The 26,026-nt window shown below is 51.5% G+C and overlaps 3 protein-coding genes across 31 annotated transcripts in view; 1 reads left to right on the top strand and 2 right to left on the bottom strand.

Moving 5' to 3' along the window:
• LOC122393025 (nucleolar protein 56-like) overlaps nt 1-5,385 on the bottom strand; it is a 12,238-nt gene extending 6,853 nt beyond the window's left edge. The window contains exon 1 of the mRNA XM_043388547.1: nt 5,211-5,385. The gene's annotated coding sequence lies outside the window, so the exon portion shown is untranslated. The remainder of the gene's footprint in view (nt 1-5,210) is intronic.
• The window catches only part of LOC122393026 (tektin-1-like), a 17,869-nt gene extending 7,957 nt beyond the window's left edge, over nt 1-9,912 (top strand). For 2 of the 25 annotated variants that reach the window (XM_043388575.1, XM_043388552.1), the window contains exons 2-8: nt 6,428-6,617; nt 6,797-6,984; nt 7,267-7,390; nt 7,696-7,844; nt 8,151-8,373; nt 8,645-8,880; nt 9,130-9,912. In XM_043388575.1, the coding sequence (XP_043244510.1) occupies nt 6,450-6,617; nt 6,797-6,984; nt 7,267-7,390; nt 7,696-7,844; nt 8,151-8,373; nt 8,645-8,880; nt 9,130-9,250 (1,209 nt within the window). In that variant the 5' untranslated portion in view covers nt 6,428-6,449 and the 3' untranslated portion in view covers nt 9,251-9,912. Of the gene's footprint in view, nt 1-5,556; nt 5,974-6,267; nt 6,618-6,796; nt 6,985-7,266; nt 7,391-7,695; nt 7,845-8,150; nt 8,374-8,644; nt 8,881-9,129 lie in introns of those variants that run through there. The other 23 variants (XM_043388570.1, XM_043388562.1, XM_043388561.1 and 20 more) reach the window with 23 other exon arrangements.
• On the bottom strand, nt 9,841-26,026 carry LOC122393022 (rab5 GDP/GTP exchange factor-like). Of its 5 annotated transcripts, none has more exons than XM_043388541.1 (14): nt 25,797-26,026; nt 25,129-25,300; nt 24,727-24,887; nt 21,739-21,940; nt 20,677-21,041; nt 18,698-18,840; nt 17,252-17,372; nt 16,689-16,916; nt 16,178-16,437; nt 15,773-15,907; nt 14,135-14,245; nt 11,915-12,046; nt 11,124-11,806; nt 9,841-10,882 (listed from the first exon to the last, which is right to left on the bottom strand). In XM_043388541.1, the coding sequence occupies exons 2-14, from the start codon at nt 25,287-25,289 to the stop codon at nt 10,546-10,548; spliced, it is 3,039 nt and encodes a 1,012-aa protein (XP_043244476.1). In that variant the 5' UTR covers nt 25,290-25,300; nt 25,797-26,026; the 3' UTR covers nt 9,841-10,545. The 5 variants fall into 5 exon arrangements, with proteins under 5 accessions (XP_043244476.1, XP_043244477.1, XP_043244478.1 ...); XM_043388542.1 differs by having other exon boundaries at nt 25,582-26,013; XM_043388543.1 differs by having other exon boundaries at nt 25,957-26,006.

The raw sequence follows: 26,026 nt of genomic DNA, 5'->3' as shown, positions 1-26,026 counted from the left end.
CCGCAAACCTCGCAGACCTCGCCGGGCTCGCAGCGAGGAAAATCGAAAGGTGACTCAAAATCAACTTTTGGAATGCGATGCAAGGTCGCTCGCAAGCTAAAAACATGCAGACTCGCTTGTTAGATGGTAGTGTGAGTCACTCTGTTTAGATCGTATTACTTGCTTTTGAAGAAACCCGAAAACCCAAAAACTCGCAATCCGCATGCGAGGTCCAGTGTGGGGCGGCCTTAAAATGACCATCCCACCTTAACATTAGCTTTGAGTTGAGATAGCCAAATTGGTGGCCATGGCATGAAAATACCGGTTTGGGCACTCACCACATCGAAATTTTAGCTTTAATTCGGAGATATGGAATTTCAAACTTGCAGTTTTCGGATTCTCAGGGGCTAATGCATTGGTATGCCCCCTTAGAATTTGTGACGTCAACGGAGATCTAACGATTTTTAAATCTTTTACTAAAACGTATGGTAGCACGCCGTGGTATATGCTGCTTTGCGCGCAACAAATGCCGCACTTTCAAATAAAGTCGCTAGGAACAGCGGGGGCGTTCCACGACAAATCGACAAATAAAAAATTAAATTTGCACCCTCATATTTTATTTTTCGTTGAAAACTGGTGTAAGGGGTTGTGATGGGCGGGGAAGCCAGCTGTGACAAGGATTTTTTTCTCCGAACAACGGTTTCCGAGATATAGCCTCGGGCAATTCCTGGAGGTCGCGCTGCAGCCCTATGTTTGGCGGCCTATAACTAAAAAACTATTGGTTTTCTACGATAAAACCTTTATATGGTTCAACTCACAATCAGCCAACAAACATTTTGGCTATCTCGGATTTTCATTTTTTGAAAATTTTGATCACGTGACCTTTTGACCTATTTTTCGAAGAGTGACCTTGATATTTTCCCCACTGAAAGTTGCAATTTTGTCTGATGACGATTAAAGCCTTATCGATTGTCATTCATATGCGAAAATAAAAAATGTGGATATCGCCCTGCGTTGACCTCAGGTCAGGTAATTTTTATTACCTGTCCATTATTACGAGCGGGAGCGACAGCGAGATCTCGAGAATAAAGCAAGCTAGCGACAAGCGGTAAACGGTGCAGGGTACACACGGATAAGGTCTATAATTTTTACTGAGGTCATTTTCAGGTCAGGTCAAAGATGACGTCACAGGAGCAAAAAGGAAGTCAAAATTGCAGCACTACATATATATGAAGTTTTTCTCGAATAACTTTCAAGGTATCCCAGCTAGGAACAAACCAATAGCACCATCGTGATCCTCTCGTCGATCCGCATCGAAACACATGTATGTTGACCTCGAAAGGTCGAAAGGTCAAAAGTTGACCTTAGGTCACGTGACGAGCGGGAGCGACAGCGAGATCTCGAGATTAAAGCAAGATAGCGACAAGCGGTAAACGGTGCAGGGTACACACGGATAAGGTCTATAATTTTTACTAAAGTCATTTTCAGGTCAGGTCAAAGATGACGTCACAGGAGCAAAAATGAAGTCGAAATTGCGGCACTACATATATATGAAGTTTTTCTCGAATAACTTTCAAGGTATCCCAGCTAGGAACAAACTAATAGCACCATCGTGATCCTCTCGTCGATCCGCATCGAAACGTATGTATGTTGACCTCGAAAGGTGGAAAGGTCAAAAGTTGACCTTAGGTCACGTGACCTAAGGTCAACTTTTGACCTTTCGACCTTTCGAGGTCAACATACATATGTTTCGATGCGGATCGACGAGAGGATCACGATGGTGATATTAGTTTGTTCCTAGCTGGGATACCTTGAAAGTTATTCGAGAAAAACTTGATATATATGAAGTGCCGCAATTTTGACTTCCTTTTTGCTCCTGTGACGTCATTTTTGACCTGACCTGAAAATGACCTTAATAAAAATTATAGACCTTATCCGTGTGTACCCTGCACCGTTTACCGCTTGTCGCTATCTTGCTTTATTCTCGAGATCTCGTTGTCGCTCCCGCTCGTAATAATGGACAGGTCATAAAAATGACCTGACCTGAGGTCAACGCAGGGCGATATCCACTTTTTTTATTTTCGCATATGAATGACAATTGATAAGGCTTTAATCGTCATCAGACAAAATTGCAACTTTCAGTGGGGAAAATATCAAGGTCACTCTTCGAAAAATAGGTCAAAAGGTCACGTGATCAAAATTTTCAAAAATTGAAAATCCGAGATAGCCAAAATGTTTGTTGACTGATTGTGAGTTGAACCATATTAAGTTTTTATCGTAGAAAACCAATAGTTTTTGAGTTATAGGCCGCCAAACATAGGGCTGCAGCGCGACCTCCAGGAATTGCCCGAGGCTATATCTCGGAAACCGTTGTTCGAAGAAAAAAATCCTTGTCACAGCTGGCTTCCCCGCCCATCACAACCCATTACACCAAGTTTAAGCAAAAAATAAAATATGAGGGTGCAGGGCACTTGTCGATTTGTCGTGGAACGCCCCAGCGGAGATCTCAAAAAGTAAACAAAAGTAAAAGTCTAATATCTTGAAAACCGGTGAATATTTTTCGATGAAATTTGGTAGATATTCGTTTTTGCTCTTTCTGAACCGAGCGACATCACTGTCATTCCAATTCATTAACTTTTTTGAAGGTGGGAGGGTCCCTTTAACCCGCGCCCCGCTGGGCTATTCAGCCATACGCGCCCTGCTAGGGGGGGGGGGGCAGATTCTGCCCCCCTGTCTAACTTCGGAACCGATGGTCGTAGAAAGACGGGGAAAACGGCAAGCGAAAGCTCTCAACAAGGCGGATCTTTAAGAGCCCATTTTTTTGCTTAAGTGGGTCAGAGGTCAGGTCAAGGTCAGGTCAAGGGTACAAAATGCAAGTTTCTACAGTATCGGCCTTGCACCGTAGTTGCCGAAGAATGGACTGAGACTGATTGCCCAAGACGTGTTCTTAGGCTATCAAGACAATATTTGTTGCATACAATATCATTCAAAGGTCAAGGTCACGTCAGGTCAGGTCACCAAAAACAAAATATAGAAAAGGGCATGTGCAACACATGTTTTATGGGTCATTTTATTCATAGAATTCAATAGGCACACTCAATAAGTGATATGGACCACCTCTGGATGAATTTCAGGTCGAGGTTAGGTCAAGGTCAGCCGTCAGGCCAAGTGAGGTCAAATTCTGAAGTTGGTTGTTAAGGCTAAAAAGGTGTATAGTTGATGCAGTTTTTCACGGTGAATCGAATGGTGCTATTTTTTTATTTCATACGAGGTCTGGAACTTCCAAATGAATCATTTTTCAAAAGTTTTATCACTTTTGTGTGTCGTGACATCATAAAATTTTGAATTACCGTAAAATGGGGTGTTAAGGGACAGTGGGGTGTTAAGGGACAATTGCCTGGGAAAAACTTTGAGTCATATTAACTTCCTAATTTGAGAAGGTTCAATAAAAACTTCAGTGTGGTAGTTGACACTGTTTTGCTCTTGACCATAGGAGAAAATGGTATGGTTTTTCATGCAAGTGATTTGGTTCAAAAATGGATTTGAAAATCATGCTACATTTTCACAAAATTGAAACACCTCCAAAACTCTGTGTGTACCACATAAACTAGTGGTTGTACAGGGAAAATGAATGCATAGGTGTATTGTCACATGTATTGCACATGTTTCCTGAAAAACTTGTGCAAATCCACCCATTCATTCATCATCCTCTTCCTCTTTTCCAGATACATGCATATTTTGAGGTCGATGTGGGGTGCTAACGAACAGGGAAGAAAAAATAAAAAAAAATAATATCTAAATATAATTTAATTAAGTACGCATGGAAAACACCAAATTTCACATAAAATGCTGGCAAGTTCATGCTTTTATCTCGAACACATCTTAAGTTATGTAACAAAACATCTCAACACTCTCTTTTACAATGATGGGTCAATGGAGACTGATGTAAGTAAATGTAATGTCATCATAAAAAGGCTAAAACAAAGAGGTCAACATAATGACAAGTGACAAGCTTCAACATGGGTTTTATTGATGACAGAAGATTACTTTTTGGTTCTGTTTACCTTATAATTAGCACATTTTCCACAAGCGTAAACCGCATTACACGTAATTGGCTAAAAAGGTCATTAGTGGTGAATGAACCTGACTTGTTTTGTGACAGAATATGCGAAACATTTCAATAAATAAATTGTGTGCCCTTCCACACCCCAATTGTGGGCATTTGATGACCATTTCTTGGAATAATATAGGTGTCCCTTAACACCCCACATTGGGGTGCTAAGGGACAGTGATGAAAAATAATAAAAAATAATATGCAGGACAAATCTTAAAAACTTTAATGTGGCAGGCATGTAAAGCACCAAATTCCACATAAAATGCTGACAATTTGATGCTTCTATCTCCAACCATTCTTGAGTTATATAACAAAACACCTCAAAACTGTCCCTTAACACCCCATTTTACGGTACTCCATTTTTTTAACCGATTCTTCAAAAAATTGGTACCTAGGCGTGTAGGTGCACATAGACCACTTCTCTGACATGTATTTCATTTTTTTATACACTCCAAATTTTGGATTTATAATCATTTTTCCAAAAAGTCAGTTTTCTGAGAAAAAATTGGGCCAAAATAAAAAATCAAAAAACTGAGATAGCCGTTTGATAGACGAAGTAGAAACACGTATAACCTTTTTTGCTACGTCTCGATTCCTTTACAAATAAAGATGTTAGCGGCGTTTGAAATATTGCCGTTTTTTAGGCGAAAATGGCGAACATGACATCACTTAACGTCATTTTCTCAAAAATCTCCCGACGGATTTCGCTCAAATTTTCAGGAAACGTCTTAAATTGATGTATGATAAGGTACTGAAAGTTTGACGTCGCTGGCGTAATGCGTTTAGAAGTTGTTGGCGAAAGACGGGAGGTGGAGGGGGGCAGATCCTGCCCCCCCCCCAGCTGGGCGCGGGTTAAGATCTTGGAAAGCCAGCTTTACCATTGCAGCATAATGTTTCCCCATTTTTCATTATCTTTAATGTATGAAATAATGTCGCACATAATACCAAACTCAAATGTCAAAGCTGGTGCCTAACTGACCAACAAATGATCTGAATTAATTCGACAATCTGAGCGGTGAACTGGAAATTGAAATGGAACCCAGATAGAGTAACAACTTCACCAAAAGCATTCTATGCTATTTGGCTCAATGTACACCTAAAAGGAAAATTGCATTACCTCTGCTGGGTATCCTGGAAATCTATGACATTTTTCCTAAATCTATACGATTTTCCCAACGAATCTCACACTCGAAACAAAATGTCGCAAAATGCGACCACACACGTGTTTATCGAAACCGATACAAAACTGACGCAGATATGGAATGTGACGCAGTAATGGGAGGAATAATTATAGGAATAATAGAAAAAGTAATACTTGTTAAAGTAAATGGCTAAAAACATAAAAAGTCAGACGTAATTTCATTTCAAATTTAAATGAAACAAATTGAGAAAAATTTTAAAAAACAGCGGAAGAACTCTTATTTTGAAACTCTTGGGGCATTGCTGTTTCCATAGCAACCATCGATGCTGCGTACTAATTTGTTTTGATGTGTTTGTCATCATAAGTCATCATCGTATACCTCTTTCGACATTAGTTTAAGAAATTTTTGAGGAGTCACATTGCTGGTTTGGGTGGGATACTAGAGATATTTGAATTTCATTTCCATAGCACCGTAATTTAACCCATACAAATGCTACGTCAACGTGGGTCTCAAATTTGGACGTTGTTACCCGCGTTGCTGAGGCATATTCGGATCCCTAACGCCGTAGCGTAGCATCGGAAGACACGTCCAGAGCGGGTACCTATAGCATATAGGGCCTTGCCTATAGCTTGGGACATCGTGATGAATTTTAATGTAACGCCTCAGGCCTATAAGTAAAGTAATCTTGTCTCAGGCCCACTGTCACAGGCCCTAATCCTGAGACAGAATACAGAGCTGGTAGGTTAGGTACAGGTCTCGCGGGTTTTAGCGATAGGTTTTGCATCTAGAAAAGTTTGGTGTACTTCAGGCTATGTCTTCGTCGTTTTTTCGTCGTTTTAAGTGTTGAAGATGCAATCGACTTGTTGGTTCACAAACCGGCCACGATCGTGTAAAATGGCCTCATCGTAGATCGATTAGTTTCTGAGATATAACCGGAAATGTAAAAGTGCAAAACCTACCGCTTAATTTCGCGAGAGCCGTACCTACCAAACACCTTGAGGCTGAACGGTAACGTTTGACCCATCACCCAAGGACCCAACCTCAGCTTTGCATCTGCAGGACCTCGAAGTTCCCAGGTCATAGCCATTGCTTGGACACAAGATGGTCATGCTGTGCACTGTGTAGTAGCTGGGTAACCGGAAATTACGATGATAGTGGCGCGGGGCAGAGGACCATCGTATTTATTTTGCAGGTGACCGCTGACCGGCTGAGCCATGCCGCGGACCGTGGCCCGACCTCCGCGGTTCACACCGCAGGAGTGGACTCTAGCAAATAACATCAAGTTCCACAATGCCGAGGCCAACTCCAACACAGCCGAGTCGCTCATGGCCGAGTGCAACCGGCTGCGCGATGAAATAGTCGTTCGCACCAAACAGTCACAGGTGGGCTAGTCGGCAAACCACACTCCTCGGTGACCAAAGTCATGCTAAAATGGGAATGCTTATGCAAGTATACAAGGACGCCGTGTACCTATGCATTTGAATTTTTACGTGTCATTGATCTGGTAGAAGCGTCGCCTTAGGGACATGCGCGTGTTTGGCTGACTATTAGATTTGTTCAGGACGAGGCGGACAAGCGGCTGGACCAGCGTGTGGAGCAGCTCGAGTACTGGAAGTCGGAGCTGGACGGGAAGCTGGCTGAGGTGAAGCAGCGCATCGACACGATGGACGTGACGCTGGTGCGCGTGATGAAGGCCGAGTGTGACCTGCAGGACCCGCTGCAGCGCGCCAAAGACTGTCTGGAGATGAGGTACGGCGACCCGCTGTTCTAGGACCCGGTCAGACCGACACACGACACACGAGAAGAGCTGGCTGGCAGTACCTGCTATATACTTTCTTAGTCTCAAAATTGTTTCATCCGTGCTGTTGTTAGTGAGTGACGCATAGGTCATGAACCTACCTGCGATACAATCATAGTCCCGATACGGCAATAAGTTTTTCCTGTGAGGTCCATCGGTAAAGTTACATCACCGACCGCTCAATGACCCCGCCCACCACATGTCTCTTCCTCGCCGGCCCGTGTTGGCCGCAGGGAGCGTCGTCTGGGCGTAGACCGCGTGCACGACGACCCCGAGCGGCAGCTCATCAAGGAGGTGGAGGTGATGGAGGGCGCGCTGGAGATGCTCTGCCGGTCCCGCGAGCAGGCCAAGGAGCAGGTCAGTCGAGCGAGGGGTTCCGGAGCTGGCGGAAAAGTCACACGAGTGGGAGATTGCGAGCCGGACTCATCACATGCTATTATTTTTCACAAAGAGTCGGATGCTAAAGAAAATGATTGAAAATCAAGCTTTCAGTGCATACGAGTCGCATACGAGTCGTATATGCTGAGATGCTGGGACCCAAGGTCCATTAGGTTCATGTACGAGCAGCATAGCCTTCTATAATTGAAACATCGTATGTTAGTGTTGATCCGTCGTGAGCAGCCAGTCTGTACCAGTCACACCGCACGTGCCGTGTCCGGCAGCTGCGGCGGCTGCGAAAGGCCAAGTACCAGCTGGAGCGGGACATTGAGCGCAAACAGGCGGCGCTCGACATCGACCGGAGCATGCGCGATCTGAGCCTGCAGTCGGCCGGCATGGAGCTGGTGGCCGGAGACGTCAACATCGACACAGAGTAAATACGGTGACCATACGGAGTGTCTCAGCAGGGACAGTTTGTCCTCCGGTCCTCTTACCATGGTCAGTTTGTAGTTCATGGCCCACGGACAGATTTCAGACCATGACATGTGCGTGCTTTTTATTGTGTCGGGGCCGGGGGTAAGGCAATGAACTGTGCCGGATTACAGGGAATTAGCTTTTTTCATTGTCGGGGCTGCTTGTAGACTGACTGGAGCATTTGCCAGTTGTTGATTTCCTGTGCTTCAGCAGCTGTCCTATGTCTGTGTCTCAGCGGCAGGGCTACCGGTTGTCTGTGTTTCAGCGGTCTGACGGTGGACTCGTGGCTGGAGAACGCGGCCGACCTGCTGGCCTTCGCCACCCGGGAGGTGGACATTGCGCGCACGCTGCAGTCCAGTCTGGAGGCCATGCTCAAACAGGCCGAGTGTGACGTACGCAACCAGGTGGAGAGGACCAACCGGGCGCTGGACACGCGCGTACAACAGACGCGCACCGCCAAACAGACGCTGGAGGACAAACTGTCCATGGTGAGCGGGCTAGCGGACAAACGGTCCATGGTAAGCGGGCTAGCGGACAAACGGCCCATGGTGAGCGGGCTAGCGGACAAACGGCCCATGGTGAGCGGGTTGAGTGAGCGGGACACAGAGCTGGCCCCATATGCCTGCTGCTGCCGGTAGTGGTGATCGGGACGGAGGCCGCTTACGGTGTCCACTGATCAGTTCCCTGGATGACGATAGGACGGCAGGGCCACGCTACCACCAATACTCCTGACCTGGGCTGTATCTCCGCGCCGTCCAGGTTCGTGAGCACATAGCCGCCGTGGAGCGCACCATTGGCGAGCTGGACCTGGCCGTGCGGAACCTGCGCACGCCACTGGCCAAGGCGCAGACGCGGCTGCGCGGCCGCACCGAGCGGCCCTGCCCAGAGCTGACCAACGACCGCGCCCAGCGACAGCTGGTGATCGAGGTCAAGGAGATCCAGACCAACGCCGACCGGCTGCGCAGAGAGCTGGCCTCGGCCCAGGCGCAGCTCAGGTGAGTCGCCGACCGACGCCGTCAAGGCAGATGAGCTATCGCGGCGGTGTATTACCGCTGTCGCTTCGCAACAAGGAGAAGCTTCGATGGGTTGCGTCAGTGTGCTTCAGTAACATAATCAACTTGCTTACGTACGATCAATAGAGTGCACTTATGTTCAAAGCAGCACATGAGTATCCCACTCCGGGTCAGATTTGCCCCGTACACGGCTCGCAGAGTGTGACTGACTGAGCCGGTCGGCCCTCGCAGGAACCTGGACCGGGAGCGGCTCATTCTGGAGGAGGACATTGACGTCAAGACCAACACGCTGCACATCTGCGAGGGCCAGTGTCAGGTGCACCGGCAGGCGGTCATCATCCAGCACTTCTAGTCGCCGTCCAGCACCGAAACCGACACCGAGACCGACAGCGACACCGACTCTGGGCGGCGAGTTCAGCAGTGGCCGAGCCCCCAACGCCATCGCACCGCGGCCTCGCTCAGACGCATGGACGGGTCAGGCAGGTTCGATATTGTTTTTCTCAGTTTTATCCCACATTGAGGTCAGCTCAAATTCACAATCCAACCCACACAAGGCGTTGTTGAGATAATTGTAGACATTAAACGGTCGCAAACAACTCGCGTCATGTAGCTCTTTTCCCTTGCCTTCTAGAGCGTTTTATTATTTCTTCGGTGAGTTTTATGGTTTCGAGTAGATTATGAAGTTGTGTAAACCGGTGCTGACCAGCGCATTTAGCGCGTTATGAACACTGCCAGTCCCCTGCCATCGGGCCCAGACAGGGTCGAGGATCTGCATTTTTGTCCGTGTTATCATGTGCAATGATGTGAAATTGGTTGAATGTCCACTGTCTAGTCCGCGACTTATAAAGCATGACCACAGCTGCATTTCGTTTACATTTAGATTAAAGCACCAAGTCCTCGGTGTGCAATAAACGCCGTTTCGGACGGCCTACACGCACAAGAGACAAATTGCTGTTTATTGTTCGCCTCGCGTTACATGCACATGTAGTAAATAATAAAATCAATCAGCATCCACGTCCTCACAGTCAGCTATGTGGAACTCTGGCCACCGAAGCAGCCCGGCCATAAAAAGGCGGATAACCCGCCGCGCGATAGGGATGTACTACTCCAATTCTCCCAACAATATACACTTCACAATTCAATATGCCCATATACAACAATTAACAACGCTTATGACTACCCGGAATCACATTTCGCGAATCAGCTCCCCATTGTAGCTCGCTGTCGCTCAGCGCCATTCAGTGATAGATCCCGACCAAGAGATGCATTGCATATGCCCTAGCGCGGCGGACCAGCCCCTTAGGAGTGTCGATCGTTCCACGGTACCCCAGGCGTCGAGTCAGAGATGGTTTGTTCAGCGGCTGAGGAGGGCGACACAGAATGGGAGACGATACGGTTAACAATATTAGGCCTATCTCGGCACATGGACATACGATCAATCCCATAGAGCGGCAGCATAGTCGAATCGTACCCGCATTCTGCTGCCAGCCGCACGGTATTCGGACTAGGATGAATCACTCGGCTAGGCAGTGTGACAGCCACACTGGAGCTCCCCGATTAAAGCCAGTACGTGGGTGCCGCCGCGCCCGCTCACCTCCAGCCGTCTGCGAATGGTCCACCGAGCGGCGCCGCCCGCCCGCCGCGCGCTCAGAAGTTGTCCGTCAGACTGAAGATGCCGCTGAGCACCTTGACCAGCTTGTCGCCCTTGTCGGAGGCCTTGGGCGGCCGCTGTTTGGCGGCCTCGCACTCTGCGCTGAGGACGGCCGTGGCGTTGGCGGCGGCGGCGGCGGCGCGCTCCTGCTGGCCGGGCGCCTGCACCGAGTAGCGGCGCTCCATCTCACCGCGCACCGAGTGGCGCTGCTCGCGGCGCTGCTGGCGCGACCACTGCCAGTCGTCGGCGGCCGCGGCGCTGAGGTCGGCGGCCGCCGGCTGCTGGAGACGACTGCGCACGCTCTCCGACCGCTCACACCGCGCCTGAGAGTGCCTGCAGACAGAGCGCAGAGCCCGCCGTCAACCATCAGCGGCCACGGGCTGCGACAGAGCAGATGATTCCAGGGTGAGCGCCAGCGTTGATTCAGGCTCAGCTGCCTGGTAGTAGCTAAAGCTGACTTTGACTCTGACTCTGACGCATGACTATTTCAACAAGCAGCCAAGACCTCCCGTGGGACATGTCACCATTATCAGGTCTCGCAGTGTCCGGTGTTCAGCGTTCGCTGCGTCCGTACCTGAATGCCTCCTGGGCCAGTGCCTCATTGCGTGTGACTGAGACGCGGCGGCCGGCGGGCGAGGTGGCCGCCTCCTGGCCCGGCTGGAAGCTCAGGGAGCGCGGCACCTCGCCCTGCCGACCGCCCAGCTCCGAGGTGTGGCTCAGGGAGCGCGGCAGCTCGGCGGGCCGCCGGCCGGGGCTGTAGCCGGCCTGGCGGCGGCTCGGCTGCGCCGCCCAGCCGTCCGCCACCGGCACCGGCACCGGCACGGCGCCCGTGCTGCACGGAATCGACGGGATGTTGCGCACGGACGGCGTGAGGCCGCGCGGCGGCAGCTCGGGCGGCGGCGGCGACGGCGCGCGCGGCCGGCCGCCGACCGACGGGCTGCCCGAGCGCCCCGGCCGGCCGGGCCGGCCCGGGATCGGCAGCGCCCCACTGGTGGCGTACGGCGGGGCCGGCGCCGGCTCCGTCGGCGGCCCGTCCAGGCCGCGCGGGCCGCTGTCGGGCCGGGTCGCCGACTCCAGCGGCAGGCTGAACGGCCCGCTGGCCGGCGCCGGCTGCCGGGGTGGGCCGCCAGCCGGCTCCAGCGACATCTGAGACAGCGAGAGCACCGAGCTGAGGCTGTCCTGGGCGTCCGCCAGCAGGCCGGGCGGCGGCGACGGCAGCTGCACCGGTCCGGCGGCCGACGGCGCGGCACCCACCACCTGCCGACCGAGGGGGCGTCAGCGCACGGCCGGGACGGACAGCGGCCGCCGGCACCACATTCACCGACCATCGCACCAGCACGGGACGGGACTGTCAGCAGCACTGACCTGGGGTGTCAGCGGCGTGGGCAGGCCGTCCAGCCCGGAGGAGGGCGAGTCCAGCTGCGCCGGCCGGCGCGCGGGCCGCAGCGTGAGCGGGTTCTCCGCCAGACACTCGTCCACGCTGTTCGTCACGCTCTCCTGTGGGGCAGACGTGTCACGGGTGAGTCAGTGCCTCCCAACACAGAGTCCGTCCCTCCCCACACAAACACCGGCTGATTCAGCGCCAGGTGGGGCGGTCGGCGTATTTACAAACACCGCGCGTACAATACTGCGCCGCGGTCGGCCGCGGGGAGGGAACGCTCCGCAATCGGTCATCCGCCGCGCGCAGCTGGCTCACCTGGGACACCGCTAACAGCGCAGCTCAAACGCGCAACGCAACGGAGCGATCGTAGGCGTAGAACGGGATGAATTAGACTGTGTGATTGGTTTGGTTTAAAATCAATGTTACTGTTGCTAGACCGCAGATTGTGTTTCGAAATTGCATCATAGATTACCGAAATTAAAATTAAGCCAAAACGAAAGGGAAAAGATTGAGCCAACTATGTACATCCAACCAGCATATCTTCGGGAACAACGTTAAAATGCTCAAAACCCGAACATCATGTCAAGGCCTCTCAGGACACCGTCTTTGGTTTGAGTGGAGCTGGATATCCATTGTCCCCTGGCCCGACCGTGGTCAGTGTCGCCTGTCCTTGACCAGTGACCACGAGTGACCATTGATAGGAGGTGCGTTTGAGGCGGCTATCGTCCACACGCGCACAAAACACACACAGACCTGGGGGAGGGAGGGGTCGATGTGCGAGTCTGGCCCCACGGCCGCCCAGATAGCCGACACAGCGTCCGGCGGGGGCAGAGGAACGAACCGAGGCCGGCCCGGGGGCGGTGCTGAGCTGACCACGAGGCCCGGGCTGGCGGTGAGTGGGGCTGCCTGGCCAGGTACGAGGAGAGGTATTGGCTGATGTGTGACCGCAACATTAGCAACCTTCTCGTGTCAGTTGCGCACGGCCGAATGTGTAAACAAACCACAGAAAAACGGCGAATGTAGTCGGCTGTCGCTATTTAGTGTTCTAGAGCAGAATTCAGCGCTAGCGAAGAAGTGAACACACTAAATTACTGATTATTCTACAAAGTCGCGAAACCCAATAGTGGCGAGGAAGGGGAATGCGACTTGGAGTTTGTCCTCATGCCGTAGCTATAGTTCGTTTTTTTTTTTCAAAAGGACTCTGGCTCCAAGTACGTTTTTCGAAAAAGCACGCCTTTTAGCGAGCAAAACGAGCAAAAACTGAACCTGAGAAATTCGAACGTCGCCTTATTTTAACATGTGAAGTATTCCCAATAATTTCCATACGTGCATTTTGGAACCAGATATGAGAACAGTGGTGACGTCATGCTGTCGAACTTGTATTGCAATGTAACGAATAACTATCATGGACGAAACCGCTTACTCGATTATAACCTCGGCCCCCAATTCGTTTCCCCCAAATTCGTCGAAACTTTGTCCCATCGTACGGACATTGGGTGCCTGCTGCCACCAGTGACGTCATCATGGTATGCTAATTTTTCAAGACACAATTTCCGGGTACTTACCGTGCAAAATTTGAAATCGAATATTTTTTGGGTAAGAAATTCTTGGCCAGACGCTGAAGCTGCCAAAACTCACGTGAGAGCTTCGATAAGGAACTAGGAGCCAGCGCCCTTTTGAAAAAAAAAAAACGAACTATAGTAGCCAATTTTCTAACCCGGGGCAAAGATTTAGGGATAAAGTGGAGCAAAAGCACGCCAACCTTTTTGGATGACTGCGTTTCACATATCAAGCATGTCCGGACACACTAGTGGGAGATATAGTGAGTGTGATTTCGATCGATGTGTGTTTTACACTTTGATAAGATGAGACCATAGATATTCTGAGGTGTGTCAGGTCCTTTTGGTAAGCATCGCTCGTGCTGGCAGGTTTTTACCTCGCTGTGCTGCGATAGCGGCCCGCGTGACCGACTGCAGGGCCGCGGGAGGCGGTAACTCCGAGGTTGCAGCTCCGGGCGGCAGTACCTAGGGTGAAGGTAACTCCGGGCGCCGCCGGGGGAGGGCCGGCACTCACCGAGAAGCTGCTCATGTCGTCGCTGAGCTGCTGCTCTAAGGAGGGGAGGGGAGGCCGGCACTCACCGAGAAGCTACTCATATTGTCGCTGAGCTGCTGCTCTAAGGAGGGGGAGGGGAGGCCGGCACTCACCGAGAAGCTGCTCATGTCGTCGCTGAGCTGCTGCTCCTCGGCCAGAAGCCGCGCCTGCCGCTCCTGCAGCGACGACAGCGTCTCCGTGTTGGACTCCATTACTCGCAGCGCCTGCAGACCGGGAGAAGGGTCAGACGGGTCGCGTGGGGTCACGGGTCACGCAAGTCATCGATCAGGTGGGCCGCGAGTGGGACAAGCAGGTCCTGGAGTCCCGGTGTTACGTTTTCTAACATAAAGGACATCCACAATATGTTTGCGGTACCATGCAGTACCGGGGCATGTGAGTCATGCAGCAACAGCTTTGTGCCACGGCGGCCAGCGCACTGTCACGGGTTCCGGTCGCAGTGGAGATATCATCCGCACTCGCAGGCTAGTGCAAACTACCCGCTGCAACGTCCCTTGCGCAACAAAAAACAACGAAAAAGTGAGGCCTTCTGTTTCGTGGTGAGTCAGTCAAGGTACTCTGGCGGGCTTGAAACGGGCGCGTCGTCGAAAATCATTACCGAATACCGAGTATTATCATCGGCCAGGGCAATGACCTTCCGAAGGCTTTTGCTCTTTGGGCAGCATGTTTACCGTTCACTCTGAAATCCTCAACCTCTATTGACTTTTTGAAGCTTTGACAAGATGTAGTTGCTCTATTGCGCAGTATCTGTATCAGGTGACGCCGTAAGTGCACAAAGCCGCGATATGTGCCGGGTCATCTGGAGCGGGTCGGTGACATGTTGCGCCTGGGTGGACGTCCCCGACGGAGTAGTGACGGTGAGTCACCGCCGGGGGCCTCTATCTGCAGCTACGCACCGGCCACCCCTCCCCTCCCTCGGGCGCACTCTAACCAGCGGCGGCGTCCGACCTATTACCGCACGGCGCACTTAGTCATACTACTCAGCCCGGCGTGCAGACGGCCGGCACAGGTGGGCAGGCCGGCGCCGAGGTAACGGCTCGGCCTCTGACCTCGACCTCACTACCGACGTACGAATGGAATCTGCACCTGCTTTGGAAATCAACTAGCCGAGTCTAGCGCTTTAAACAGGCCGGGTGCTCAGCGCGTGATCAGCGGTCCGTAACACAGAAGACACGCCCATCAGCATTGGATAGCGGCGTTCAACGGAAGATGTTTTCCTAAAATGCAGTTATTCATAAAATTGCATCGGCGTAAATCACAAAGATTTGATAAGCGCTCGGAGTTTGCAGTGTCCTGCTGGCAGCTCCGGATCACGGCGCCGGCACCCGGCGCCGACTGGTGTTGCCGAGCGGATGTAAATCGCCCTCAGAGCCGCGACAGAGCCGAACAAACGACACCAGCTGCGCATCCGGAGCTCACTATCGCGGCTGGCACAGGGCGGCCTCATGACAATGAGTAAAAACCCACCGGAAAACGGAGACCGAGCAGACGTTATATCGACGTTCTTAAATGCATATATGATTCAGCAGAGCTAAGATGTTGAAACTGGTTAAAAAAAGAAAGACCAGAAGCACAACCTAACAGGCATAAAAAACGGAAGCAAATGTACTCCAGCACCTCCGCAAACGGATCCCCCTCCCCCCCCCCCCCCCCAACGCACACATACACACTGACCTGACAGCGGTACTGGCCGCTCTCCCAGTGGTACCCCTCCCTGTACCCCCACCACTGACCTGACAGCGGTACTGTCCGCTCTCCCAGTGCGCCGCCGGCGGCAGCACCTCTCCGGACATGTACCGCTCGTACTCCTCGGCCGTTAGACCCAGAGAGTCGGCGCCCATCGACTCGATGAACGACACGGCGCAGCACTGACGGCGCAAAGGGACATTAACGTCAGCATTAACACGCGGACATACATCAACACACATTTATCAAGGCATAAACATCACTCAATGACAACGAACACAGACAGTGAAGCGGACAATCCGATGGATCTATCGCTGTAAATTGGCCTCAAAACGGCATCATTCAACGCTCAACACTGTCGTCAGCCTGACACATTAGCCAGCAGCAGCAGCCGGACCATGAACAGTGAACACCCTACCCCACCGATACTGTGTGCCGTCGCGGGCTCTCACCAGGTTGGTGAAGTCGTATCCCTGCTGTCCGGACATGATGCGCTGCTGGCTGCTGAAGCGCGTCACGTACTGCACGTTGCTCTGCAGCCGCGGCGGGTTGGCGCGCAGCACCACAAATATGAGCGCCGGCAGCAGGTCGTCGGCGCTGGGCGGCTCGCCCTGGCGGCCCACGCACAGCATCTCCAGCAGGTGACTCACGCAGGCCGACACACACGTCAGCTTGTCCTGCGGCGTACGCTTGCTGTCCATCTCGATAATGTCTGCGGAGGGGTGAGACGGCGCCGTGGTTAGGTGTTTTGCATAGCTCACACGACAGTGTTACAGTCCAGAGTACAATGCCAAACCTACCCGACTGTGCAAAATAAGACAAGCTTGCCTTCCAGCACCGTCCACACAGGCCATCACTCTATAGTACACCGTATATACGGTATATCAGTGCCATATAACGGTACCATTAGACACCCACCGTGCCCCGTACGTCACCCGTTAGCGCCAGCGTCGCGCGTCTCACCTGTGATGGCCCGCTCGACCAGCTCTGTGACGGCCGGGTTGGTCTCGTCGATGTTGAGCTCCAGCAGCTCGACCCCCACCCAGTAGAGGGATCGGATCCGCTTCTGGACGGCCAGGTCGGCCTCCTCGAGCTCCTGCGACAGCGGCGTGAAGAGCACCCGGTAGAGCCGGGTGGTCAGGTAGCGCTCGGCCAGGTCCTCCAGCTCCGAGCGACGCTCCGGGGAGACGCCTGCAGGACAGAGTCGAGACCTCCGTCAGCTGCTAGCGCACACAACTATGTATGTACACACACGGCGCCCGGCCGGCCTCCAGACATCCTGGTCGGCCGTCGGCGTACAAACACGACACGAGACAGAACAGCACACAGCAGGACGTGTTAGGAAAAACAACGCTGTTACTGCGATAGGTATTAGGTATCCCGCATCGAGACGAGAGGTGCAAGCATTGAGGGCACTGCTATTCAGCCTTAACAAATGGCCCATGATTATCATCGTACGGTGATACGTCCGACAAAAGCAGCGCTCTTAGTTTTAAATACGTGAGGTGTGAATCCAGGATACTCACCGTAGTAGGCCGAGTGCGAGTGCACCCTGTCGTGGAAGGTGTTATAGAAGTGCTGAACGATCTCAGACATTTCGTCCGAGGAGGCGGAGTCGGCGGCGCTGATACAGCTCTCCATACTCGTCTGTGGACAGAGCCAAGCTACTAATTAGGGCGCGGACAACCATCATGCACGAGGAATGGAAAAAAATATAGGTACCTCATAAATCATCAACTACCATACCCGAACCTTCAACACACCAACGGAAATTCCGTTTCCAGAAATGGTCAAAAGACTGGCTTTTTACAAGACAACTACAAACACCTTAAAGGTAGTGTGCCACCTTTGAAAGATTTCCCATTTTATTTTTCCTAGGATAAGAAGCTTCTGTTTTTACCTAATATCGCAAAAAAAAATCAAAAATGGGCCTGGAATAGTGCCTTTTTCGCCTAAAAGTTTATCGGTTTTTAGATATGTATAACAACTGTAGTGGGCTCACCTGCAAACAGGCGTCGGGCAACAATCGCGAATGCGGCGCACTTGTGACAATAAGCAAAGGTCATTATAGTGTTACGACCATGCGACGTACGGGAATGAGTTATCAGCTGTCTAATCGTAGACAACACAATGTCGAGCCTTAAACTGTAAGCCCGTATTGGTACTGTTTCTTTTATTTGGCTGTCGAACATTATTTATGGTTTGAAATATGATTTTATGTAAAATAATTGATATGAAAAAGCCGTCTTATAAGTTATGACCCCATTTCACCACACGCAAGTGGCAGAAATGACAATGATCAGCTGACGCATTTTTATTGGCCGAAGTCAGAGCGCGCGGCCCGACGCACCACGCGTATTTGGAAATTCCGACCTCGACGAGCATCAGAAGCCACCTAACAGGCGTGTTCGAAACCGCAGGAGATGATGATGAACGGGTTTATCGAAACTTGATTGGATGAGCATATCGGTAATAGCGATTTCAGTGTGTGCATTTATTGTTCATAGTGGTGTGAAATGTGGTTGGGGTACGACCGACAACCCGTCGGGGCGAATTTCGCACTGGGGTACTCAAAATTTGAAGAATTTAAGACGTTTCCATGAGTTTTGAAGGTATGGATAAGTTCTAAAAATCCGGTTCTCCTTATCTGGGCCATTAACTCCATACGGTCCAAGAAAGCTGGCACACTACCTTTAAATATTCACAAATAGCTGCTATCAAGCATCAACACGTCATCGCCTCATTCGGTCAATACCATTTAACGCCCGTTAACGTTGCGTTCACGTTGTGTACTAGTGCAGTCATAATGCACATGTTTCCTCACATTGCCAATTGCCATGGAGAAGTGCTGACAAACACACAAACAGACAGACAGACAGACAGACAGACAGATAGACAGACAGACACACAAACACAAAAACAGACAGACAGACAGACAGACAGACAGTTGCTCGCCGACCGTCTGCTCTGACCTGCATCTGTCGTCGCACGTCCTCGGCGGCCGGTTTGGACAGGCCGGATAGGAACTCCGTGAGCACCTTGTGGATCTGGATCGACTCCTGGCTGAGGTTCGACGTCCGCGGCAGCTGCTGGCCAGAGTCGGGCGGCTTGGCGTCTGCGGAACAGACGAAACAAATCACAATTTGACTCTCGACGGGGGAGGAGAAGAGATGCAGCTATGCATTAGTCGAGAAGTATAATCGGGCCCGAAACTGCTTAAAACAACAAGATAAATGGTCATGAAGACAATACCAGCAACAGCCTATCGCAACTCCCGCCCATCTTCCCACCTCCCTCCCCCCCCCCCCCCACCCACACACAAGCACCCGCGCGGGACCTCCATCTCCGTGTCGGTATCAGCCCACTAGACACGGACGGACGGACGGACCGGCGACCCCGCGTCGCCCCATCCGCCGCCGTCCACCACGTGCCGGCGCGGGGACGGCCCGCGCCGGTACCGAGTACTCACGGGAGCGGCCGGGCCGCCGGAGCCGGAGCCGGCGCCGCTCCCGGCCCCGCTCCGAGCCGGAGCTGGCCAGAGAAAACAGCGGCAGCAGCAGACACATGAACAGCGCCAGCATCTCGGCGGCAGAGACCACCGGAGAGAGATAACTCCAGACGGGACTGGGCGAGCAGATCAACTGCGGACCGCGCCGAGCCCAACTGCAGACTGGACTACCGAGCAGAGCTCACTGCAGACTGGACTACCGAGCAGAGCTCACCGCAGACCGGAACACCGAGAGGAGCTCACTGCAGCCTGGACCACCGAGCAGACCCAACTGCAGTCCGGGCCGAGAGAGCCGACGCAACTGACCACAGTGCGGTCGCCGCCGCGCCTCGTGGTTCGCAGTCCCCTCCCGCCCCTCCCCACAAGTGACGGGTGGGGAGGGGCGGCTGGTGTCAGTCGTCGCCGCCGACAGCTGGTGCCGCCGACGGCCCATCGCCGACGGGTCGTCTGCGGCCGGTGCGTGGCGCGGCGCGGCCGCTGACTAACCGGAGGCCGACCACAGGTGCTGGTATACCGCACACAGGGGACTCTGACCGCGACCAGTGACTCACAGTGACCGGCACGGGACCGGCCGTGACCCAGGGAACAACGGGTGACGGAGCAGACCCCCAGTAACAACGGAACACGAGGCAGCAGTGCACCTGGTCACACCCGGTAGGGAAAGAAACGATCCTCTGCAACAGAAGCTGCTGCATTCGAGATCCGAGGAAAAACCGAGGACGTCTCACAATAACACGCATGGGTGGCCTGGAGTTTCTCATTGACCACTACGCATCAGGCGGCATCATACCTGTTCAGAACGACAGCCGACACCTCGGAGCTACCTTAGAAGGAGAAGCCAAGTCCCAAAACATTTGAAAAGCGTTGGTACTTATCAAGACGCAGTCAGACATCGACGAAGGTCTGCGAAATGTGACTAATTGGATGTAAATTTAGATTGGAAATGGTTCCAAAACAACCAAACATGCAACATGCATAAAAGAAGGGAGGGGTGGAGTCAAACAAGGCTTCGACTGAGGCAAGATCCCTTATTTATAAGAAAGTGCACGGGAGTACCAGAATAATGTGGATATACCAACAATGAAAATGGACATCGTTCCCCTACTACCTACAATCTTAGGCTGATCACTCCTTTCATAAAGCTACCCAAAAGGTGAAATATATGTATGTGCTACTTATTGCGCCAAAACTTCAGCTGGACGAGGCTGCAACTGACTTCAAGGTCGTTCGGTGACATTTTGAGACCTAGAGCTGCATTTCTCTGTGACGTTCCACGCGACAGGAGACCGCGTGGCACGCTGAGTTGCGGCGATGACTGATTGCTGAGGTTAGCACGCGCAGCGGAGGACACATTGCGAAACGTCCCGGACACTTCCGACATTGGTCTGACAGGTCAGGGGACACGTGCGGCGCCCACGCCCGCCCAGCCGGCGGCTCACTCACACTTGAGGTAGAGGCAGAAGGGCGGCTGGAGGCAGGTGACCACCAGGTCTCGGATACCGCCCAGTTCCGGGGTGGCCAGACAGCGGCGGAGCTCGGTCACCGGGGAGGGCACACCGCCGGCCGCCCCGGGAACCGGTGGGCCGCCGTTGGACGGGTCAGGAGTGGGCGGGTCAGGAGCGGTCGGCGCAGGAGCAGCCGGATCAGGAGTGGGCGGGTCAGGAGCGGTCGGTGCAGGAGCAGCCGGACCAGGAGCGGTCGGAGCAGGAGCAGCCGGTTCGTGAGCAGTCCGCCCCAGCGTGGGTGGTTCAGGAGTAGTATGTCGCTCACGAGCAGTTGGTTCAGATGAGGTTGGTTCAGGAACAGACCTGCCACGGCAGATACCGGGATGCAAGGATCAGTGCACCATCAGACAGTATCAGGATCAGGTCAGTCTGGTGATCGTGAACAAATGAGACGGTTGAATACAAACTATAAGTTAGCACGTGCCGTCTCAGTCTTATCGAAACTAAGTAGTATCTAATCATTTACATTTGATTTTTACCGAATAAAGGACATACGAGAAGATTACAATACTTGTAATAGACCATTACATCGCGTTTTTCAAGTTCAGGGCACGCCTGCGACGGTTCGAGACATCTTCTCTGCCAGTCATCCCGAAAAGCATCGGTCGAACGCTTTGCCTACACTCCAGGTCGGCAATCGAGATAACACGAGATGAGACCCGTCCTCGAAAGCTATCTATTCATGGCCAAGGTATACATACAAGGTAGGTGTGTTCACTATCTGTAAAATACATGGAGGATGTAACAGCCCCTCCAGATAAATTCATTTTCCGAAATACAAAAGTCGATACAATCATTCTTCTCGTTACGTTACAGCTGCAGGAAAACACAAATAAATAAGCAAATTGTAAAACGCATATGGTAGCCAGACTATAAAAAAACGCAGCGACAGAAAGCACCCAGGACTAACTCAATATATTCGCGGGGCAGACGCGGCTAAAATGTGCCAGGATAAGAAGGTTAATAATTCGGGTAGGGGCTGACATCCCGGGTGTCTCACCTGGCGGCCAGTGCTGGCGGCGGCTCGGGGTCGGAACAGAACTCGGCCAGAGCTGGCGGCGGTTCGGAGCAGGACCAGGACTCGCAGCGGAGGGCGGTACAGGAGCCGGGCGACACCGGGACAGAGGGCCCAGGAGGAGACACCGCCTCCGGCGCCGGACAGGCATCCACAGGCCAGGATTCGGCGTCATCCAAGGCACCGTCTGCGGCAGGCGATAGGTGTGTGGTATGAAGACAGGTGGTTAGGAATCACAATACAAACGTACTTCACACGTAACCCATGTTTTGTTTGTTATGATTGCATCCAATGGTTATTCACGTATAGAAAAATCAGAGTATTGTTAAATAAGAGATAGTATGTGAAAAAGATCGTGAAAATTGATCGGTCTTTTGAGAGCACTCCTAGCTGGAATCCATGCAAAGCTACATCGCGCATCTAGAACTCTCTAAGGATCGACAGTTGTCATCCACCGCCGATTGTCAAAATGAAGACGCATCCCGGCTCATGTAATTTGAGTCACGACGCCTCCGCCACAGTCACGCAGCCTGCGCGTCAGCTGGTCAGGTCGGGTGACTATCGCGGTGTCGGCTGACAGCTGACTATCCCTGCCTGCTGCCGACTGAACGTCAGGTGGTCAGATCAGGTGACTATCACGGTGTCGTCTGACTATCCCTGCCTGCTGCCGACTGGACCAATCAGCGTAATCGGACACTGGTTTGGACGACACTGCGTCGCAGACACTCTGTGCTACTGCGGAGGGACATAGGTGTGCGCCACACTGCCGCTGCGTGCTACTGAGTCACTGACTACGGCTGACGACAGGCAGAGTCAGCCGACAGATCAGACTCGCCTAATTGGACGACTCTACCAGCATAAAAAACTTGGGACAGGCACGGGCCTGCGGGCTTGACCTATCATACCCATGACAGATGTGATCCGCGATGGCCAAAACCATGCTGTCATTTTTTGTTTGTTAATGCCATCAATTCCACGAAGAAGTGCTTCAGACGATGTTGACAGCAGGTACCTACCGCTCACAGTTCACACTTCAGCCTTGCCCAACACATACAGAAAAAACAGCAACAGCACGGGTGGAGTGGTAATTGGTTATCTATTGACATTTCAGCGGCGTGGTAAGACGAACTGTTCCCCTTGCATCTCCAAATATCACACCTTGTCTAAATATATGTACATCTTGCCGGTTGACTCTGAGCTGGTGGTCACAGCCCTAAAAAAAATTACGGAGATTCCAAGTTCTACAGAGAAAGTTCAACAGAGATTGTAGATTCCAGCCAGAATCTTTGAACTCCATCTGCATCTCTTTGAACTTCGGTGGCTATTTTCTAGTGATCCTGGCAATGTGTTCCTGTTTCACCGATCATCAACGACATTTGCGCATTCAAATGGAAAACCAGCAAGGGTCCAATCTCGTTTATATGGCACGTTACAAAAGCTCGTGACTCATGGCTGACGGGCTTTGGCAGAGTTAGGCACTAAGAAGATGAACTATATTTGGGCTGCTTAATGCGCACATTATGTGCACTACGACTAGGTTAGAGACGAAATTCGGAGACAAGGCGGCGTTTAACGGAGTTGGCAATTAGCTATCGAATGCGTTTTGCCCGCTCTACGTCGCCCAATCGCCGGGGCATGATGTTATCCACAAATGTTGAAAAGAACTTTGAACCACTCTCAGCATATTCAACCCAAATACACAAGCTTAAATTTCAATCTATGGTGATCTTCTCTCGAATGGAACTAAATGTAGAAGCAAGCCCATTGAGGGATATTTTTTGGCTTTTGGAAACTGAATATCGATTAACTGCGATGAATTTCAGAGAGCTCCGCGCTCCTGGGGCAAGTGGGTGCATTAGAAAAGTTATCTTGGGCGGGTGTCTGGTGTCGCATCTGGAGCTGGCCCGGCGTGGCGAACGGCGCTCAAACCAAAAGGAGCTTACACTGACATTATCGCTCAAATACGTTGACATCACGGTCATCACGGAGCATCTAAACTTCATTGCCCGACCAGGTGCGGTGGACAACTGACACGGTGGACGACTGGACTAGAGTTGCAAAGTTTTCCCAATGGGCTGCTACCGGCACCGCCCCGCCCCACAAAAATTTTCTGGGATACCGGCATGCTACCACGCCCCAAGCAAAAAAACCGCCAAATTACCGGCATACCGGTAATTTGGCGGTAATTTTAATACGGCATATGGAACTTTTACCACAAAATGTATTTTGCAGTGGCTAAGATTGCTGTTATTACAATTCAATAGCCTCTTAGTGTCCAAAGTTTGAATCATATGCTGATAATTTTTTTGTGTGCAAAATCAAAAATACCGGCATGCTACCGGCAAGACATGCCAGATACCACGAAAAAACCTGCGGTAGTGAAAAATTACCGGCGTGCCGGTAGTGCGGTAGGGAAATTTTGCAACTCTAGACTGGACAGGGACACCTATCAGCTGGGAGCCGGGTATTGCAGCGGATCGGCCCAGTATCCCCACCGTACTGGCCATCCCCACCGTACCGGCCGCAGCCCAACAGAGGACGGTCCGGACTTCAGCGGGCCAAACTGCACAGCTGGGCGCCGCCTGGTGTGCGATGACGGAGTAAATACCCCAACGCGCGTACTGCCCTGCCCGTGCCCCTTAGATCCACTTCTTCTCTCTGAGCAGTATCTACGCACGCCCAACGGTTCTACAGCGCGACGAGGCCACGCAGTGACTGCCTTAATCGCCTGATGACACCACTTTTTCAGAAAGAAATGCTACGACCCGGACTGTTGACCAGAGCCGAAAAGAGCAGCCGACCACTGACCAGTAACAGCTCGACTTAGGAGTCGAGTTGCGTGGGAAGCGAGAGCGATATGTGAAACATGACCAATGGGCCTGTGAACACTGGACATGTCTTTTATTGTCTTAACAACCCCTGCGAAAAAAAGCAGACCAATACAAGCAAAAAGATTACTTCATTTTGACCTACCTGAGGAAGTGTGTTTCATTTTCTTCTTGAAGAATCCCATTTTCAGTGACTTCTTTTTCTTCTCCTCAAAGCCACTGAAGCCTTGACCAACTGACATAGTGGGCGTAGGGTCAGCAGTAGAGGTGACTGGCAAAGTCGGCTTGCTGGCATAACTTGCAGCTCTGCAAATCCAAATAAAGTGTGAGCAAGTGAATAAGGCATGCATATTGTACATCTATGGTACAAAATTGTCATGATTCATCATGAATTGCATTTCAATGATAATGCATCATCTATAATTATGTTAATCAATGATTATGCATCTGGAAAGTCAACTAGTGTGGTTAGTGTCCAGTGGAATGTCCCAAATAAATTGTCTGAGGTGGAATGGCATAACTGCTGAAGACATCATCTGACACCTACCCATTATAGGTTGCATTGGAAGGTTGGTGAGCAGATCTTGACTGTATTAGTTCCTTGTAACACTTGGAGCAGAACCCGCCCCATTGCGGGTTTCCAAAGAAACCACAAAGGTTCTTGCAGAACAGGTCATTCCGCTGGATGTGAAGTTTTGGTCGGGACATGGTGGCTTAGCCTGTGAAGAAAAGCATTAATAAATATGACTCAAAACCAGGTGATTCAACACTACAATAAACAATAGATGCACAAAAGCAGCCTAATATTCTCATTTTTCACTATTTAATGCTGTTCTAATAATTTATTGAGTATGATTTTATTGAAATGGATGACTACAGCCTACAGGCACATGTGCCCACTAAGGCTAAGCAAAGCTTATTCCTTGGCACCAAAGACACATCACCTAGCCACACAGCTCCACAGTTCACTGGTGATTGTTCAGCTGTAGGTCCAGCATACCAAACATAGATGGTGACTCATCAGTCATGATAATGTCAGTGACTGCCAGCTCAAGCTAGCTCCAAACATCCTCCCTTCCTCAAATTGAAATTTGCCAGGCCGACAGACAGGACACTGACAGTTTCTGTCACAGACAAAGCAGGTCACTTCAACTTGGACTCTTGTCATGCTGCCTCATTTCTTATAGCTCAAGCTCAAGCAAGGCTCAAGCTTACCTTTCAAAGAAAAATGAAACATGTGCTGGTAGTTGGTACCCTAATTCAACTTGAACTAGTTGAGGTAAAGGTAATACAAAGACATTCAGAATCGGAAGAGACTAATCAAGCCCGCACACTCCGTCTCCTCCCACTTTGATTTCTGTCTCCCACAACACACGGTATATTCGGTATATTGATATAGAGAACTCCACAACACAGCCACCACAACACAACAACAAGCTACACAC

The sequence above is a fragment of the Amphibalanus amphitrite genome, unplaced genomic scaffold (assembly GCF_019059575.1).
Source record: "Amphibalanus amphitrite isolate SeventyFive unplaced genomic scaffold, NRLGWU_Aamphi_draft 000512F_arrow, whole genome shotgun sequence".
NCBI classification, from domain to species: domain Eukaryota; kingdom Metazoa; phylum Arthropoda; class Thecostraca; order Balanomorpha; family Balanidae; genus Amphibalanus; species Amphibalanus amphitrite.
The sequence above is the reverse complement of the archived record's forward strand: the minus strand, read 5'-3'. Positions and strand labels throughout refer to the sequence as shown.